The 18444-nt window shown below is 42.7% G+C and overlaps 1 protein-coding gene across 1 annotated transcript in view; it reads right to left on the minus strand.

The window, feature by feature from the left end:
* The window catches only part of FBXO36 (F-box protein 36), a gene marked incomplete at its 5' end in the record, with an annotated part of 100877 nt that overhangs the window by 7963 nt on the left and 74470 nt on the right, over positions 1-18444 (minus strand). The window contains one exon of the mRNA XM_082658096.1: positions 11676-11848. Within this exon, the coding sequence (XP_082514222.1) occupies positions 11676-11848 (173 nt within the window). The remainder of the gene's footprint in view (positions 1-11675; positions 11849-18444) is intronic.

Here is an 18444-nt window from a genome sequence, read left to right on the forward strand (position 1 = left end):
TCACGGGCCCAGCCGCTCCGCGGCATGTGGGATCTTCCCGGACCGGGGCACGAACCCGCGTCCCCTGCATCGGCAGGCAGACTCCCAACCACTGCACCAGCTCCCTGACATCTACGATCTCACCAAGGCATCCAAGGTATCTGCTACTCCTGCTCATCAGCATGATGTCACCAATGCAGACCAGCATGTAGGAAGGTGACAGGATCAATATCTCTGTGATGTAAGTATGACTCAGCTGGAGAACTGACATAGTCCTGAGGCAAAATGATGAAAGTACGCTGCTATTCCCATGAGGTGAAAGCAAATCTACTGTGGAGTTCTTTCTAGAAAATCCAGGAAGATATGAGGATGGTGGCCAGGCAGGAGGCGAGACAGAGTCAGATGATAGATATATTTTGAAGGTAGAGCTCATACCACTTGATAATGAATTAGATGAGAAGGAAGAGGAAAAAGAAGAATTAAGGACGAGTTTTTGGCTTCAGCAGCTGCGTGAATGTTGCCAAGGACAGAAAAATAAGACTGTGGGAGAATTAGAATTTGTAAATAAGTATGTGTGTGGGGAAATTCAGAGGTCTGGTGTGGATGTGTTAAATTTGAGATGTCTATACTGCTAGATCTAGGAGGAAGCATTGAGCATGCAATGAGATATAAAAGTTAGGAGTTCAAGAGGGCAACTCAGGGCTGGAAACGTATGTTTGAAAATTAGCTGCATGTAAATAATATTTAAAGCTATCATCTCAGTGTGACTGTAGATAGAGAAAATGGCCCAAGGAAGTGCTCTAGGACATTCCAGCATTAAGCAGTCAGGGCATAAAGTTTTCAGCCAGGGAGACTGAGAAGAGCAAAGAAAACCTGGAGAATAATGAAATGTGTAAATGCTGCTGAAAAGTGAAATAAGATGGGAATTAAAAACTGACTGGTGGGACTTCCCTGGTGGTCCAGTGGTTAAAACTTCACCTTCCAATGCAGGGGGTGCAAGTTCAATGCCTGGTCAGGGAGCTAAGATCCCACATGCCTCGCAACCAAAAAACCAAAACATAAAAAACAGAAGCAATGTTATAACAAATTCAATAAAGACTTTAAAAGTGGTCCACATCAAAAAAAAAATCTTTCAAAAAAAAAAAAAACTGGTGTATTTTACAAGGTGATGGACAATAGCAACCTCGACAAGAGAAGTGTCAGTGGCTTAGTGGGGATGGATGCCTGGCTAGAGTGAGTCCAAGAAAGAACAGGAGAGGAAGTAGAAATAGTAAGTACAGAGAATGCTTGAGGAATTTTGCTTTAAGAAAAGAATGGGGAGTGAGGTCAAGGCAATTTTTTTTTAAATGTATGTTTATGTGCTGATGGAAATGATCCAGTAGAGGGGTAAAATTAATGATGCAGTGATGCATGGTGAAGAGGGGTAACTGCTGAGCCAAGTTGTTGAATAGGTGAGGGGAGTGAAATCCACAAGTGGAGGTGTGGCCACGGATGATAACAGGGAGAATTTATCACCTGCAACAGGAAGTAAAGCAGAACGAGGCGCCAGCAGAACTGGCGAGTGGCCTGGGAGGCCATTCTCTTATGACTGCTTCTAGTTTCTCATTGAAATAAGAAGACTCAACATCAGTTAAGAGTGAGGAAGAAGGTGGGATACAGAGACTTGGGGAGAGAGAAGAGGGTGTAAAATAGACATCTCGGAGGGTGAAAGAGAGAAAGAAACTCAGTTCTTTACAGGAAAAGTATTTTATAGGCATAGTGTAGTCTTTGGTTCTGAGTTGGTTTCTAAAGCCAGACACATGTTCAGAAAACACAGTCCCAAGAAACACAGAGAAGAGGAGAAATGAAAAATTAAGGTCTCTTTTTTCTAGTATGGAAGATGTTAAAGCAGGTAACTGTATTTGAGAAAAAATACTATTATGATACTATCTTCATTATATGAATCTTAACGTACACACTGCTTTGTTCGGGATTTCCAGTTTGTGGCAGAGACCGTGACGCTAACCAAGTATTCCCTCTCTTCTCCCACATCTCCCTGGGCCACACAGTTACGTGGGGCCGTGTAATCCGTTCTGGCCAAAGGACTATGAGTAGAAATGCTGTATCAAAACGAGTGCGTGAAGCTCAGCTGTCTCTTCCCTGCCGCAGTGACTAAGGACACCACGTGCTTCGGATGGTTCAGTTACAAGACGGTGGAGGCTCTAATAGCCTGAGTTGCTGCAAGACATTGTGGAGCAGAGCCTCCTGTCAGCCCGCAATGAGTATGAATCATGAATGAAACAAACAGATATTATTGTCTTAAGCCACTGTTGTTTTAGGGTGGTTTGTGATCCCAAGTCACAATTTCTAACTTGGTCTATCCTAATATAGTTATTATGGAAAGCTTTGGAAATTTTCTAGTATTTGATATGTAATTGCAACTTAAGGATGACTACAACCTTTGAATCCTCCACAAGATAATGATGGGGTCCTTCTTGTAGTGCAACTCGTTCAGAATAAAATCACCTTTATGGAATTCCATCAGTGAAATGATAAGCTGGTATAGACTCAAGCCATCTTCTGACTTTATTCCTTCTGTTAGTTTAAATTTCATGGTTGCAAACTTGGTTCATTAGAAGTGACTCATAGGCTTCCCTGGTGGTGTAGTGGTTGAGAATCCACCTGCCCATGCAGGGGACATGGGTTCGAGCCCTGGGCCGGGAAGATCCCACATGCCGTGGAGCAACTAAGGCCGTGTGCCACAACTACTGAGCCTGCGCTCTAGAGCCCTGGAGCCCCAACTACTGAAGCCTGCGCGCCTAGAGCCGTGCTCTGCAACAAGAGAAGCCACTGCAATGAGATGCCCGCGCACCACAACGAAGAGCAGCCCCTGCTAGCCACAACTAGAGAAAACCCCGCGCACAGCAACGAAGACCCAATGCAGCCAAAAATACATAAATAAATAAATTTGTAAAAAAAAAAAAAAGAAATGACTCATAGACAAATATTTAAAAGATATATGAAAAAGGAATCTGAGCTACCACAATTATATAGATAAGGATAATGAAGACTGTGACATGTCCTGAGGGGGCAGGACCTTTTCTGCCTTACTGCTCATGGGATGCTTCCATGTGGCCTGAGGAAGAAAATACTTTCATGGCTTTGAAAGTATCATTGTGGGACCTACCTGCTGTAGCTGCAGTCTACCTGAGGGAAAAAACACATTCCCATACTTAACTCCATCTTATGAAAGACAGAACCTGTTCCTCATGTTCTTCAGGGACGAGCTGATTTGAACGCTGGCCCTGCCACTTAGTAATTAAGTCATCCTGGACATTCTACTTATTGCTCCGAGCCTGGTCTCCACGTCTGATCTTGCATTTGGTCATCTGAGGAGGAGAATAAACTGATTCAAGCACACCAGCCATAGAGGAAGGCTGCCTGGGCACAGCACCTGGCTCCATGTTCATTATCTGTGTGCTTTACCTGAGCTTCTGTTCCCTCCTTGAAAATCAGGACAAGAGAGTCTCTACTCATCCATCTTACGGCACTGTTTGAGGATTGCACTGGATGACATACATTCAGCGCTTAGCACGTAGTAGATATTCAATAAATGGAACTTATTATGATTATATGGAAATGATACTAAACTTTTAGTGCTGTGAGGATTAGGAATAACATATATAAAGCACATGGAAAAGATGTAATCAACGGGCGGGAAGGGGAGACAGAATAGATGCTACCTCAGCCATTTCTGAGGAGACACCAGAAACAAAGGCCCCATAGGCACTTAGCCACTGGGGGGCCAGTTCAGTTGCCATAGTTGGGAGTCTAGGGAGCACCCCGCAGTGCCAGGATTGGGACAACCCCGCCACCATGCGACAGCTGTCTAAAAGTGACCTGACTGTGCCCCTAACTGATGTCCCCCACTGTGGACCATCACTTCAGCCCACCAGGCCACACCCAGCTGCCCACTATCCACCCTGCCCACAATTCCAGACAGCCAAGCATCCCATTCCCACCACCCCTGGCCTGGCCTTGGCACTGTCCTACTTTGCTCCCACGTGTTCTGACTTCTTTCTGGGGGAGGTGAAAAACATGTAAGCGTTATCTCTATTTCATGACACCATTACACTCACTTTCGAGCAGAAAGCAGCCAGTGGTGGTTACTTTCATACTTCATGTTACTCTAAATGTATTCCAATAAGGGAAAAGAGTGAATTTCAAACAGAAATTAATAGTATAATCAAGCATAATCGTTTAAGATCCTTTCTGCGTAAATATCAAAAGCAAAAACTATTATATTCACATCATGAAGGTTACAGTTAAACAGCAATGCTGAATCTTCTGATAATGACAGCCCCCCAAACATTTTGATGTTAGGCAGGTCCTTCATTATCTTCAACAGTTCTTCAAGGTCCAGTTTCTCTACTCGGATTACAACATATTCTAAATATAAACAAGAAAGGAAAACTCTTAGAAAATATCTTAATATTAAAAAATAGGGCTTCCCTGGTGGCGCAGTGGTTGAGAGTCTGCCTGCCAATGCAGGGGACACGGGTTCGTGTCCCAGTCCGGGAAGATCCCACATGCCGCGGAGCGGCTGGGCCCGTGAGCCACGGCCACTGAGCCTGCGCGTCCGGAGCCTGTGCTCCGCAAAGGGAGAGGCCACAACAGTGAGAGGCCCGCATACCGCAAAAAATAAAAAATAAAAAAAAAATAAAACAGGACTTCCCTGGCGGTCCAGTGTTAAGACTCCATGCTCCCAATGCAGGGGGCATGGGTTCAATCCGTTGTCGGGGAACTAAGATCCGGCATGCCATGCCACACGGCCAAGAAAGCAATAAAATAAAATAAAATAATTAAAAATAAATAAATAAGTAAGTAAAAATAAAACAGATCTGAACCTCCTTTTAAAACTCTGAACTCTGTAACACTAGTATAGGTGACTACCCCTTTCCCAGCACAATACATTTCAGGATATCAGTGTATCTTATATAACAGAGATTATGGAAGAAAATGATGAGGTTTTGGAGGAAAGCAAGGAATTCTTAAAAGAGAGCTGAAATTTCCACCAGTGTAACTTCATTTATGACTTATTATATTTTACAATGAAAATATTCAGTTTTGTTTTGTATTATAAGTTGGTTTACAAAATACCCCCATCTAGGACTCCCAAACCCTGGGGCTCTTTTGCTTGATAGATGCCAGGTTGCAAAACACAAAGTACCCATCCTGACTATGGTTCCAGCTGCTTTGATCCAAACATAGCCAATCGTGGATTTAGCTCCCCCTGGAGGTGGTGCATGAACTTAACACACATAAACTACATTCAAGTTGAAAGGGATCCTAGGGTTTATCTAGTTAAAAACTTTCCTTTTATAAATGTGGAAATTAAGGCTTAGAGGGGATAAGGGTGTGACTGCCCAAGGTTCATGGTGCAGAGTAGCTGAGCAAAGAACAGAACCCAGGTCTCTGGTCTCAAGCTGATTTAAACATCCACACTGCCTGTACACAAGTGGAGTTGGAAAAACAACAGCCCCGCCCCCATCCCAAGCTTCCAGCCTTTCAGAGTCTCATGAGATATTTTGTCTGTACAATTTTAATATCAAATGGTCAAATTCTTGGCCTGGATGCTTAGAATTGGGTTGCAAGACAATGCAGACACTGGGTCCACCAAGACCTACCCAATCCGACTTGGGGCCTGGCCTGTTTTCACCTGCTCCCTGGGTGCCGTACCTACGTGGCCAGACTTGGGGATCACAGTCATAGGGAATTTGGGAACATAAGGAAAAATTTGTTTCTCTGTAGGCCAAAATGTGACAGAGGAGAGATTTTCTTCCTCCGTGGGCCTGTTCCTGAGTCACTACCAAGATGAATATGTTTATTTGCTAGTCATGATCGTCCCTTCCCCTTCTGGACCTCAGCATTCCCCAGGAAGGGTCTACGTGGCAGCCTTACCTTAGTGAGCTCACTGCAAGCCCAGGGCTGGCCCTCAGTGTGACTTTCTGGTATACTGCGACGTGGGACCCACCTTTCAGGGGTGTGCTTATATTAGCCAAGCTCCCAGAGGCTGCCTCTTTACCCTGAGAAATATAACCATCCACCCACGAGACCTTCAGATGCTCATCCCTGGAGGCTCCATGGCTTGGTCAACACGGAATCAGAGCAAGGGCAGGCAGCCAGATGGCCCTGATTGCTGGTGGCATTAAGTTTGATAAGTGGAAACTTCCATCCTTGGGTGTGGGCCAGCACCACGGGCTCTCCCAGGCTCAGGCCCCCGTCCACCCAGAGTCCCTATACCCTCTGTGTCTCTCATGTGTCTTTATGCTTCCAGGGCAGACCCACTTCTGCAGAGTCCAGTCTAGCCATAGTGTGGGGCGTTATTTACAAATAGCAGAGGGGAAACAACCTAAATGTCTATCAGTAAGGATCTAGTTTAAAAAATTATGATTTGTCCATATAATAACAACTTAGGGCACTTTTCTAAACTGAAGATTTATACGTACTGACATAAAAGAGTGTCTAAAATATGTTGCGAAATAGGAAAAAACCGACAAAGAACAATATATAATATGCTACCATATGCTTTTTTTTTTTTTTTTTTGCGGTACGTGGGCCTCTCACTGTTGTGGCCTCTCCCGTTGCGGAGCACAGGCTCCGGACGCGCAGGCCCAGCGGCCATGGCTCACGGGCCCAGCCGCTCCACGGCACGTGGGATCTTCCCGGACCGGGGCACGAACCCGTGTCCTCTGCATCGGCAGGCGGACTCTCAACCACTGCGCCACCAGGGAAGCCCTACCATATGCTTTTTAAAAGGGTATGTGTACATGTATATATGCTCACACATCACACACACTTATATGTGCACAGACTCTCTCTGGAAGGACATATGAGACACTGGTAATATAATTGCTGCTGGAGATGAGAATTAGAGGAATGAGGATCAAGAATGAGAGGGAGGGACTTCCCTGGTGGTCCAGTGGCTAAGACACCGTGCTCCCAATGCAGGGGGCCTGGATTTGATCCCTGGTCAGGGAACTAGATCCCACATGCATGCTGCAACTAAGAGTTCGCGTGCCGCAACAACTAAAGATCCCGCATGCTGCAACTAAGACCTGGTGCAGCCAAAATAAATAAATAAATAATAATAATAAAAAGAATGGGAGGGAGAATTACTTTTTACTACACATTAAAAGACATATAATTTTTTTCAATTTTCAACCTGGTTATTGTAATGCAAATCGATTTTCTTTTTCAAAAATATAAACAAAATGGATATAGCACAAAGCCCAAATGAGAAGCGTTCAGGAGTTAAGAGTGATGGGTCACAAGGGAAGCCATTCCTCCGAAAGGGAACAGCATAAGCAAAGGCCAAGGGGCCCAGAGAGCCCAGCACATGGGACAGCTGCACGCAGTCTACTTGGCTGGGGCTGGGGCTGGGGGCAGGAGCTGGGGCCAGGGCACCACGGCCTGAAGTGCCAGCTAAGACTTTGGATCTCATTCTGAAAATGATGGGACATCACTAAGTGTCACTGAGCAGGGCAGTGATATGACCAGAGTGCATTTTAGAAAGGCCACGCTCAGCCCGCATGGAAGAGCTACCAATGAAGCAGTGAAAGGGCAGCCATGAAGGGACCCGCCAGAGAATTCTGGAAGCAGAGATGGGTCAGGACATGGAAGGCCTCTTGCCCTTTGGATGTGACAACCAAGAGGTTACTGTGAATGAGGCCAGAGATATTTAGGAGGCATGGAGAGAGGGGATATGAGAGATGAAGGGTAAACAGACAAAAGGCCAGTGGCTCCCAGAATTTTGGATGGTGTAAGACCAGCAAAATTTTTAGATATCAAACAAAACAACAATTAAGAACCAAAATAAGATTGCTGACTTTTTAATTTGCCAAGTAAGGATAATTTGTTAAAATTATCACATTTTAATACCACTATTTTATAAAAGAAGGGACATTTTAAATCTCCCCCAAATAGGAAGGCCTAACCTCTGTTGAAGAATGGTCATTTAAATGGAATGAATTTAGCTTGATGACAAACTCTTCACATCACCCATACTGTTCCCATTTTATCACAGATTATAAAATCTCAGTAGGATGAATGGTGCTGGTTTGCTGAGTGTGAACTGCTATGTAAACCCTTATTTTCACAAACAGGGAAGGAAAGAGATTGAATAAGAATAGAGTTGAGAGTTTTTGTTCTTTGAAGGATGACACTGATTTAAGAAAAGTCAATGTACCGAGAGGAAAAACCAATTGAAAGAGACCTTTAGAAATAAGCACTAAATGTAACATAGTTTCCCAGATTGGATCCTGAAACACCAAAAGGATGTTAGTGGAAAAACTGATGAAATACAAATCAAGTCTGTGGTTTAGTTAATATTATTGTAGCAACATTAACTGTTGAGTTTTGATAAAATGTCCCAGGCTGGGCTTCCCTGGTGGCGCAGTGGTTGAGAGTCCACCTGCGAATGCAGGGGACGCGGGGTCGTGCCCCAGTCCGGGAGGATCCCACATGCCCCGGGAGGATCCCACATGCCCCGGAGCGGCTGGGCCCGTGAGCCATGGCCGCTAAGCCTGCGCATCCGGAGCCTGTGCTCTGCAACGGGAGAGGCCACAACAGTGAGAGGCCTGTGTACCGCAAAAAAAAAAAAAAAAAAATGTCCCAGGTTATGTAAGATGTCAGCATTAGGGGATGCTAATTAGGGGAAGGGCAAACTCTCTGTATTATCTTTACAACACTTTTATAAATCTAAAATTATTTATAAATAAAAAGTAAAAAATACATAACAACAACCACACAGAAGAGAAAGGAGGTAAGTGACAACCTGAAATCCTTTGGGTTGGAACTTGGAGCTGGGTGGCAGGTGGCACTGGTCTTGAACAGGAAGGAAACCTCCCTCCCTGGGACCACAGGAAAAAGTGGGACAGGGATACAATTAATTTGCTAATAAATGTGCCCCCAAAAGTTTGAAATAGAAGACTCTTCCTTAATAAAATAATTTAATAACTGAGGGGGCAAAACAGTAAATGAAAGTGGTTTATAAATGAAGGGAAAAATATGTAAATGGAACATATAATATTCGGACTAACAACAGAAGTGAATGGTTAATATTACACAGAAAGAAAAAAGCAGCCTTGGATCATATTCCATCTTTGAATAATTCTGCTCTGCAAGGATTCTGAGGGCTGAAACCAGCAACCTAGAAAAGCCTTAGAGTGCGGGGTAAATTATGGAGGCTATTTTCAAGATTGTGCTAACATAATGGCAGGGCATTGGGAGGGAGAGGAATAGAAAGTGGAAATGAGCAAAACCCGGAGGGAAGCCAGTTGCTCCAAGTAAGGAATCTACAAGTAAGGAATCAATTTCACAAGACACTGCGGTCTCCGCCATTTCCTATGGAATTCTTCCATTTATTCTCAGGACAAACCCAGGCCCTGGCAGAAGCTTTTAATACATTCCCACTACTATATTTTAATCACTTAAAACTCTCCTTCAGTGATGATCATTTTGTAACGTATAGAAATAGCAAATCATCATACTACGCACCTGGAACTAACAGAGTATTGTTGATCAATTACACATCAATTAAAAAACAAAAAACCAAACAGCAAACAAACAAAAATCTTCCTTCATTTAAAGCATGAATAATCAGCTTCTTAGCAGCAGCAAGTACAAAATCTTAACTTTAATACTTTTTTTAAAAGGGCAAAAAAAAATACAGTACAATGATATACATAATACCTGGTTCTGGCCCTCCATTTTAGGGGGAAAAATCAAGTATACATTTTTTTATACTCAAAAGGGGTATATTAAGTAATACAGATTGTAAACTTAAAATTAATATATAAAAATCAAGGAGGGCTTCCCTGGTGGTGCAGTGGTTGAGAGTCCGCCTGCCGATGCAGGGGACACGGGTTTGTGCCCCGGTCCGGGAAGATCCCACATGCCGCGGAGAGGCTGGGCCCGTGAGCCATGGCCGCTGAGCCTGCGCGTCCGGAGCCTGTGCTCCACAACGGCAAAGGCCATAACAGTGAGAGGCCCGTGTACCAAAAAAAAAAAAAAAAAAAAAAAAAAAAAAAAAAATCAAGGAATTTTTTTGCATTACTGTGAAAAAAATGTTGACTTTTTAGATAATAAGATTATGATCTGAATCATCTTGGGAGATGCTGCAGGTTCTTGTATAAATGGACGTTGCCCTGGTGAGACAGGCTGGGACCTGGGACCCCTTGCTGGAGCTGGGACCCTTTGCTACAGTGCTGCAATGCTTACACCTGGACACACCTCTCCTTGAGCAACCCAATACAAAGAAACGGTGTGGGACTAAAAATAACTGCATGCATGTGCAGCTGGGACAAATTGTGGACAAAAAATACAAAGAGACCAAAAAAAACCCAACTGCCACTTTTGAAGGGCCTGGAGCAAAACCAGGGTACTGCTCATGCCCCCTGCACACAACACTACCTAGGGGGTGGGCAAAACACCTAAGCCACCCCTCCAGCCCAACCCCTGGACACACCCCTACCCTCACCCCATGTAAAGAACAAACTTGCCCCCAACTCAGGGAGCAAGCAAACAAGGGAAACTGTTGTTTATTCTCACTACCCCCTGCTGCAGCAGGGGCCCCAATAAAGCCTTGACTGAATTTCTTGTCTGGCCTCTAGTCAATTTCTATTGCTTGGGGAAGGCCAAGACCTTCTACCTTGTACCCCTGTACCTTCCACCAAGTCTTTGTACCTTGTCCACACTTTCCTTGTTGAATTGCTCACACTACCTGGTTGGTAACACCGGTACATTACAGCTAAATACTGAGTTAGGGTTCTTCAGTTGCAAGCAACAAACTCCAACTCTGATTAACTTAAGCCAAAAAGGATTAAACGGAAGGATAGTATGTGTGTGTTTAGGACACGACAGGGCTCTAGAATTGAAGGAATAGCTGAAGGGGCAGGAACCAAGGCACCTTCCAGGATCTAGGAGAGGAACTAATAATAGTTGCATCAAGGCCCTAACATTGGTTGAAATCAGCACTAACTGTGTTTTCCATTCCTGTGTCCTTCTGCTGAGGATTCAAAGTGAGAGAGTCTATTTGGTGAGTTTGGGGCATGGGGAAAACCAGGGCACTACAACGAACAGTGCCTCAGAATCACCCATAGTGGGAGATAGGTAATTCAGAAAAGGGCTTTTACTGGAAGAAATGGAAATGGCTGGGGAGTAATCACCTCCTTCCTTCTTCTTTTATGCCATCATGCCTCTGCCTGAGTTTCTGCCTGGACTTGGAATGCCCCTTTGACCTGGAATGCCCCTAGCTAGCAGGCCACCTGATGAACTCCTATTTTCCCCCCAAAACACAGAAAAAATAACCCACTTCTGTGAAGCCAGGCAGAGCAAATCACCTTGTACTGTCTTAGTACCTTGTTCACACTTCCCTTGTTCAATTGCTCACACTACATTGTGATGATTTGTACCTGTATGGCTCTCTCCTATTAGACTATAATTTCCTTGAGGGCAAGAATAATGTCTTTTCAACTCTGTTGCCTCTGTGCCTAGGACAGTACCTGTCATAAAATAAGTATTCAACAAAAGCTTGCTGAAATAAATGCAAATAATAAACCACTTCTATATTAAAAAAAAAACTTGAAACAAAATTAAATAACTTTGAGGAAGCACAAGGAAAATCCTGTACAGACCCAAAATAATTTGACTGTTACCTTTGCAAACCTGCGTGATGTTTGAGAAAGCCTGGCAATGTCTTCAAGATCCAGATAAGAAAGGATTCTCAGGAGCAAATCATCTGAGAGCCGTTCAAGGAAGTCAAATTTACCTTCGCATAAATTGAGGACATAGTCTAATATTCTTGCACCAAATATTAAGGCAATTTGAACTGTAATTCAAACAAGCCAACAAAACAACACAGTCATCACGTGTAGTCACATAAAAACTATGGTCATTATCAGTAAGACAAGCTTTGGGGCATTTTCCCCCTGAGAGTGATGTTAGATTTTGCTGAGTCATTCCTGCTTTCACCAAGCTGCCTTTGGGACCAATGGCATGTATTTACGAGGCATGTATTTCCAACAGCTGTCCTTGCCCTGAGATCACAATCTTTTAGGTATACTCACTGTTCAACACAGTGATGGACTGCATCAAATTCCAGTCCAGACAACTGACTTAACTAGTCTCAGTGTCATCTTCATCTTCATCCTCCCAATCTCCATGACTGGGCAAAGATGCTGGTCCATGTCATTTTTTTTCTACCCCTCCCCCGCTTCCCTAAATTGGTGTGAAACATTAATATCTCTTGAGTTTAATTGACTTTTGTTCTCTTATTGTTATACATTGTTTCTCTATGAAACTTCCTTCCTTCTTCTTTACCTTCTTTCATTCCCATCTTTACATAATAAAAAAAAAATAGAAAGAGGCAAAGAAAAAAATAGAGGCATATTTCGTGGAAATTGTGTCAACTTTTGCCTATTGTTTTTCCTATCTTTTCAGTTATTTCCAAAATAGGAAACAGTTCACAAAGAATCAACCAACACTATGATCTACCCAAACGTGTTTAATGTAGGAGAAAACAGGGTTGGGTTTTTGTTTGCTTTTTTTTACCCCAGCTCTCTGAATAACTAAGAAATGGCTAATAAATAATAAAACATGTTTGGAAGGATACAGATTCAAATTATAACACTGATTAAATCCAGGTGGTGGTTTTTACTTTCTTCCTTTTGCTTATCTGTATTTTGTAATCTTTCCGTAATAATTACCATGTAATTTTTTAAAATCTAGGATAAATGGATGAAAGGAAGGAAGGAAAGAAAGAAGGGAGGAAGGCTCCCTCTTTTTATGAGAAAGGAAAATGGGGTTATAATGGAGTATGCATGTGGATTCCAGTGGTCCCAAAGCTGGGGACTTTCTTAGTCTCTTGAAGCTCATTTTTCCACTTCTGCCTCTGAAAGCACCACTATATCTAGCTTTTCCGGAGAACTTCTCTTAGAACAGAGAGAGTGCACTCTCTACAGCGAACTAACTGTCCAAGATTTGGGCGCCACCTTCCTTCCCAACCTGGAACACTCCTTCTGGGGCAAGTGGGATGGAGCTGTCAAGAATACCCAGCTCCCTGCAGAAGCAGGCAGATCGGTGATCCTAAAGGCAGATGGATCTCCAATCTCAAAATGGATGTAAGGTGTGGGCTACGTTTATGTAAAAGCTCTAATTGTGCTAACGTGGAAGAGCCGGCCGTATAAGATTTCTCTCCAAAACTGGTTAGTCCAGCTTTCTAGAGGCATTAAGGGTTTTACTTGCTTCTAAATTCCAAGTGCTTCCAATTCAAAGCACTTCTAAAGTCCAAAGGTTTTCTTGGAGGGGTGGGGGTGGGGGAAATAGCCCTTCAAAAACTCAACCTAAAAGGGTAGATATTATGAAGAACCCTTGACTCACCAGCAGGATAAGAGGAAAAAGCAGCGCTTGTTTATTGGAAAAACAAAACAAAACCCTTTGTACAATAAAATTTCCTTAAAATAATTGTAGATGTTTCAACATTTTAAGATTCCAGGAAAGCATACTCAAAGCATGTTCAGATGTACTTTAGAAAGTCCCTGGCGGTCCAGTTAGGACTCTGTGCTTTCACTGCTGAGGGCCCAGGTTCAATCCCTGGCTGGGGAACTAAGATCCCACAAGCCGCGCAGACAAAAAAAAAAAAGTCTCTACAATAAAGTCTTTTAAATTTTAAATTTTAAATTATAAAAGGACACATACACCTAAGTATGTAACATGATCGTTTCAAAGTGTATAGGTATTGGGGTCCTTAGAAAAAATTTTTTTTGCTTCTTTGTGTTTTTTATGTAACCAACATCTACATCCCAGACCAGGGATGGAACCCGGGGCCCCATCAGTGAGAGCCCCAAGTCCTAACCGCTGGACCACCAGGGAATTCCCACATCTGTTTCTTTTAAAATAAGGAAAACAGGGACTTCCCTGGTGGTGCAGTGGTTAAGAATCCGCCTGCCAATGCAGGAGACACAGGTTCGATCCCTGGTCTGGGAGGATCCTGCATGCTGCAGAGCGGCTGAGCCACTGCGCCACAACTACTGAGCCCGCGCCTACAGCCTGTGCTCTGCAGCAGGAGAGGCCACCGCAATGAGAGGCACCCGCACCTCGGGGAAGAGTGGCCCCCGCTCGCCACAACTAGGAAGGGCCCACGCGCAGCAATGAAGACTCAAAGCAGCCAAAAATAAATAAATAAAATAAGGAAAACAGTGTTAAAACAAACTCCATTTTGAAAAGTAAAATCAGCTCTTTTGTGTTGGATTATGTGGCAGCCAGCCTCCAAGAGAGCTCCTGATTCTCTCCTCTTGGATTCAAGCCCCTGTGTGTTCCCAGCCCACACTGAATTAGGGCTGACCTGTGTAACCAATAGGATATTGCAAAAATACCCCAGTACTAGGTCACAAAAGACTTTGGGGCTTCTGTCTTGCTGTCTTGGATCACTCACTCTGGGAGAAGCCAACTGCCATGTCCTAACACTACTCTGCAGCACCATGGAGAGGTCCATGGGGAAGGAAACTGAATCAGCCAGGTGTGTAAGCCATCATGGAACTGGATTCTCCAGCTCCAACCAAGCCTTCAGTTGACTGGGGTCCCAGGCAACATCATGTGAGACCCTGGATCAGAACAGCTGGGGTAAGCTGCTCCCAAACTCCTGACCCAACTCTCTGAGTTAATAAACATTTATTATTGTTTGAAGCCATTGGGTTTGGGGGTAATTTGTTACACAACGATAGACAATAAAGATTTAGGTAACTGCAAGTGTTGTGGTACCACGGTGGAAACCCAGAATGTGCGAATGGCGTTGAAATTGGAAAGTACGTGGAGATTTTTTTTTTTTTTTCTTTTGGCGGTACGCAGGCCTCTCTCACTGTTGTGGCCTCTCCCGTTGCGGAGCACAGGCTCCGGATGCGCAGGCTCAGCGGCCGTGGCTCACGGGCCCGGCCGCTCCGCGTCATGTGGGATCTTCCCGGACCGGGGCACGAACCCATGTCCCCTGCATCAGCAGGCGGACTCCCAACCACTGCGCCACCAGGGAAGCCCGTACGTGGAGATTTGAATGAGCTTGAGGAGATTGTCTGTGAAAGTCTGAAAAGCTTTCAATAAGTAGTATAATAAGTAAATAATATCTGTTAATAAAAGCCTGATGGACTCTGAGGAGGCTTTACATGTGAGGGCTTAAAGAAAAGTGAAGAAAATATTATTAAAAAACTGGAGAAAGGGGGAAGAAAACTGGAGGAAAGGGAATCCTTGCTATGTAGTGGCAGAAAGTTTAGCAATATTATTGCCTGCTGTAATATGGAAAGTAGGAAATATTCCTGGTGGGTGTGTGACTTGGCTAAGATTTCCAAGCAGAGTGTTGTTGAACATGTGGCCTGATTTCTTCTTGCTGCTTGAAGTAAAATGTGAACAGAAAGAGATAAGCCGAAGGCAGGTCTCTTAAAAAGCAGCCAGGATTTGCTGGAACCTTCTCTGCCTCTTCGGATGGCAAGCAACGCTAAAGTTAAGAAATGACTCCCAGGCAAAGATCAAATCCAGAGCAGTGTCAGGAAAACATGGTATAAAGATGACGCTGAGAGTGTGGCCGGAAAATGCTTTGTTAAGAACCATTCAGTGATACTGTAGCACTTCCAAGAAGCATAAGGGTATGGTCACTCAGGAGTCAAGGACAGAAACCCAAAGTAAAGAAGGGCTTATTGCAAAAAGATGTGTAGGTGTGGTTTTGTCTAATGGAGTGAACCCCAATAAGAATAATAGACAACACATAAAGTTTTTAAGAGAATTATACCAGCAGAAACACTGACTGCCAGCTTGAACCGCAAGGGTTCAGAGGTAGTACAAAAGGAAAAGATGACTCTGGACTCCCAAACTCCTACAGGCGGGAGGTAGGCCGAGAAAACTACACCTGCAAACATGGGCTCCCTTTTGCCAAAAAGGAAAGATGAATCAGATGAGGGAATCAAGAGTCCAGAGGGGAGGCCAAAAGCCATAAAGAGTCTAGTGATAGGTTTTGAGCTCTAATCAAGAACTAATAACCTGTGCCCTGCTGGATTTCAGAATTTCTATGGACCAATGACTCCCATGGAGCTATCATTTCCCCACTGTTTCAAGAGCATTGTATACAGTGATTCTCTCATGCCTGTCCCACCGTGATATGTTGGGGGAGAGGGGACAGAAAACCTGTCACTGGCTTCAGATCTAAAGGAACCATCCTTGAGGAGTTGTACTTAAGGCATTACACCTGAGGAGCCCTAGCCACATATGGACCCGATTTACATGATGAGATCCTGAAATACTTAAAGATATACTTCAAGAAGAAAGAAATTTGCCCAGAAGGAAAGACTAGGATTTCAGAAGCAATGAAGATGAAAGAAATGGTAGTAAACATAGGCAAATATAAACAACTACTACTGTATAAAACATGTTTTAAATAACAAACTTTAGAGGAGGTGTCAAAACAAGGCAAATCAAAACAGCAGTCAACAATTACATATGAGGTAGAGGCTTAGACTGTAAACATTCTAAGGTCCTTACGTTCAAGAGGCAGATAGAAATAGTGACATATGTTAGATTTTTATAAGTTAAGTTAAAGTAAACTTGCTAAACTTTTAAGGGACACCACCAGAGAGAGAGAGAAAGAGAGACAGAGAGGGAGGAAGGAAGGAAGGAAGGGAGGGAGGGAGGGAGGGAGGGAGGGAGGGAGGGAGGGAAGGAGGGAAGAGAGAAAGAAAGGAGAGAAAAAAAAAATATATATATATATATAAGGGTAACTCCCAAAATAGTTGGTCTGTAATCACTTGGAGATTGGTTCACAGCTGAACAAAATGGAAAACTCAATTTAAGGTGACTTAACAAATAGAAGTTTATTTTTTTCTCAGAGTCTGGAGGTAGACCAGAAAGGCTGTTGAAGAAGTTCCATTATGTCACTAATGTCCCAGATCCTTTTATCTTTCTGTTTCACATTCTTAAGATGTGGCTCTCACCCTTCCTGTTTTCAAGGCATCACAACCATGGTCCAGTAAGTAAAAGGGGTAGGACAAGGAACAAAAATGGACATGGAAGCTGAGTCCACCCGTGTCTGAAGGCACCTTCTGGGATGCTCTATGAAACAACTTCGTCTTACCCAGCAAAACTGGGTCACATGGCCACATCTGCAAGGTAGGGAGGGAAACGTAGTCTCTGTCTTAAGGGGAAAAAAATGGAATAAAGGAAACACAAAAGAGAAAGGAAGACATGGAAACAAAACAAAAAGCAAGGAAAAAGCGTGATAAGATGAAAGCACAAAATAAGATGATGGAAATTATAGACATATTAGTAATCACAGTAAATATAAATGAACTAATCATGCCAGCTAAAAGACACTCAGATAAATAATACATACATGCTTAAAAAAAAGATACAGAAAAGTGAAAGTAATAGAATGGAAAAAGCTAGACCAATACAAACCAAAAGAAAGCTGGTATAATTACAGTAATACCAGACTAAGTATACTTTAAAGCAAAACTCACTATTGGTAATAAGGAGGACCATTACTTATTGATAAAAGGAATAATTCACCAGGAAGATTTAATACTTCTAAAATAGTATGCCCCTAACAAAATACACAGAGCAAACACTGATGGAATTATGATGAAAAAATGATAAATCCTCCATTGCACTGGAAGATTTTATAACACCTATCAATACTTGATATACCAAACAGAAGTGAAGTTACAGAATATTTGAATAACACTATTAATAAGACTTATCAATTGACATTTCTATAGAAAAACAAAGATCAAATATTAATGAGCTATGCGTTCAAATAAAAAAATTGATTACTTCCCCAAATTAGAAGAAAATACAAAGATAAGAGCTAAAATTAATAAAGTAGAAAACAAACATTATAGATGATCAAGGAAGCCAAAAAATTAATTTTTCAAAAGATTAATAAAGTGGATAAACTTTCAAGAATAAACAAGAAAAAAGGACAAAAGCATAACTCAGTCCTATGAGAAATGAAAAAATTAACTACAACAGGGACTTAGAAACACATGACACCAATTAACACAAAATCAGACAAATGGGCAATCCTCCAGAAATATATAATTTACTAATTCTGACTCAAGAAGAAATAGAAAACCTGAGAGACTATAACTAGTAAATAAATTGAATCCACTGTTTGATTTGAAAAAAAAAAACACCTCAAGTAAAACTTCAGGTCCACACTGATTTACAGGTTGGCTTTATAAACTCTCAAAGAACAGACAATCCAGATCTTATATCATTTGTTCCAAAAAACAGAAATAGAATGAAACTCCCAGTTCAAATCAGGAGGTTGCTCTAACTAGCAATGATGGTAGGCAAAAGGAAAACTGCATACGAAACATCATTTAGGAACACACATGGCAAAAATTATAAATAAAGTATTAGGAAATTGAATCTATCAACACATTTAAA

The sequence above is a fragment of the Grampus griseus genome (genome assembly GCF_964374135.1).
Source record: "Grampus griseus genome assembly, chromosome: 7".
Lineage (NCBI taxonomy): Eukaryota > Metazoa > Chordata > Mammalia > Artiodactyla > Delphinidae > Grampus > Grampus griseus.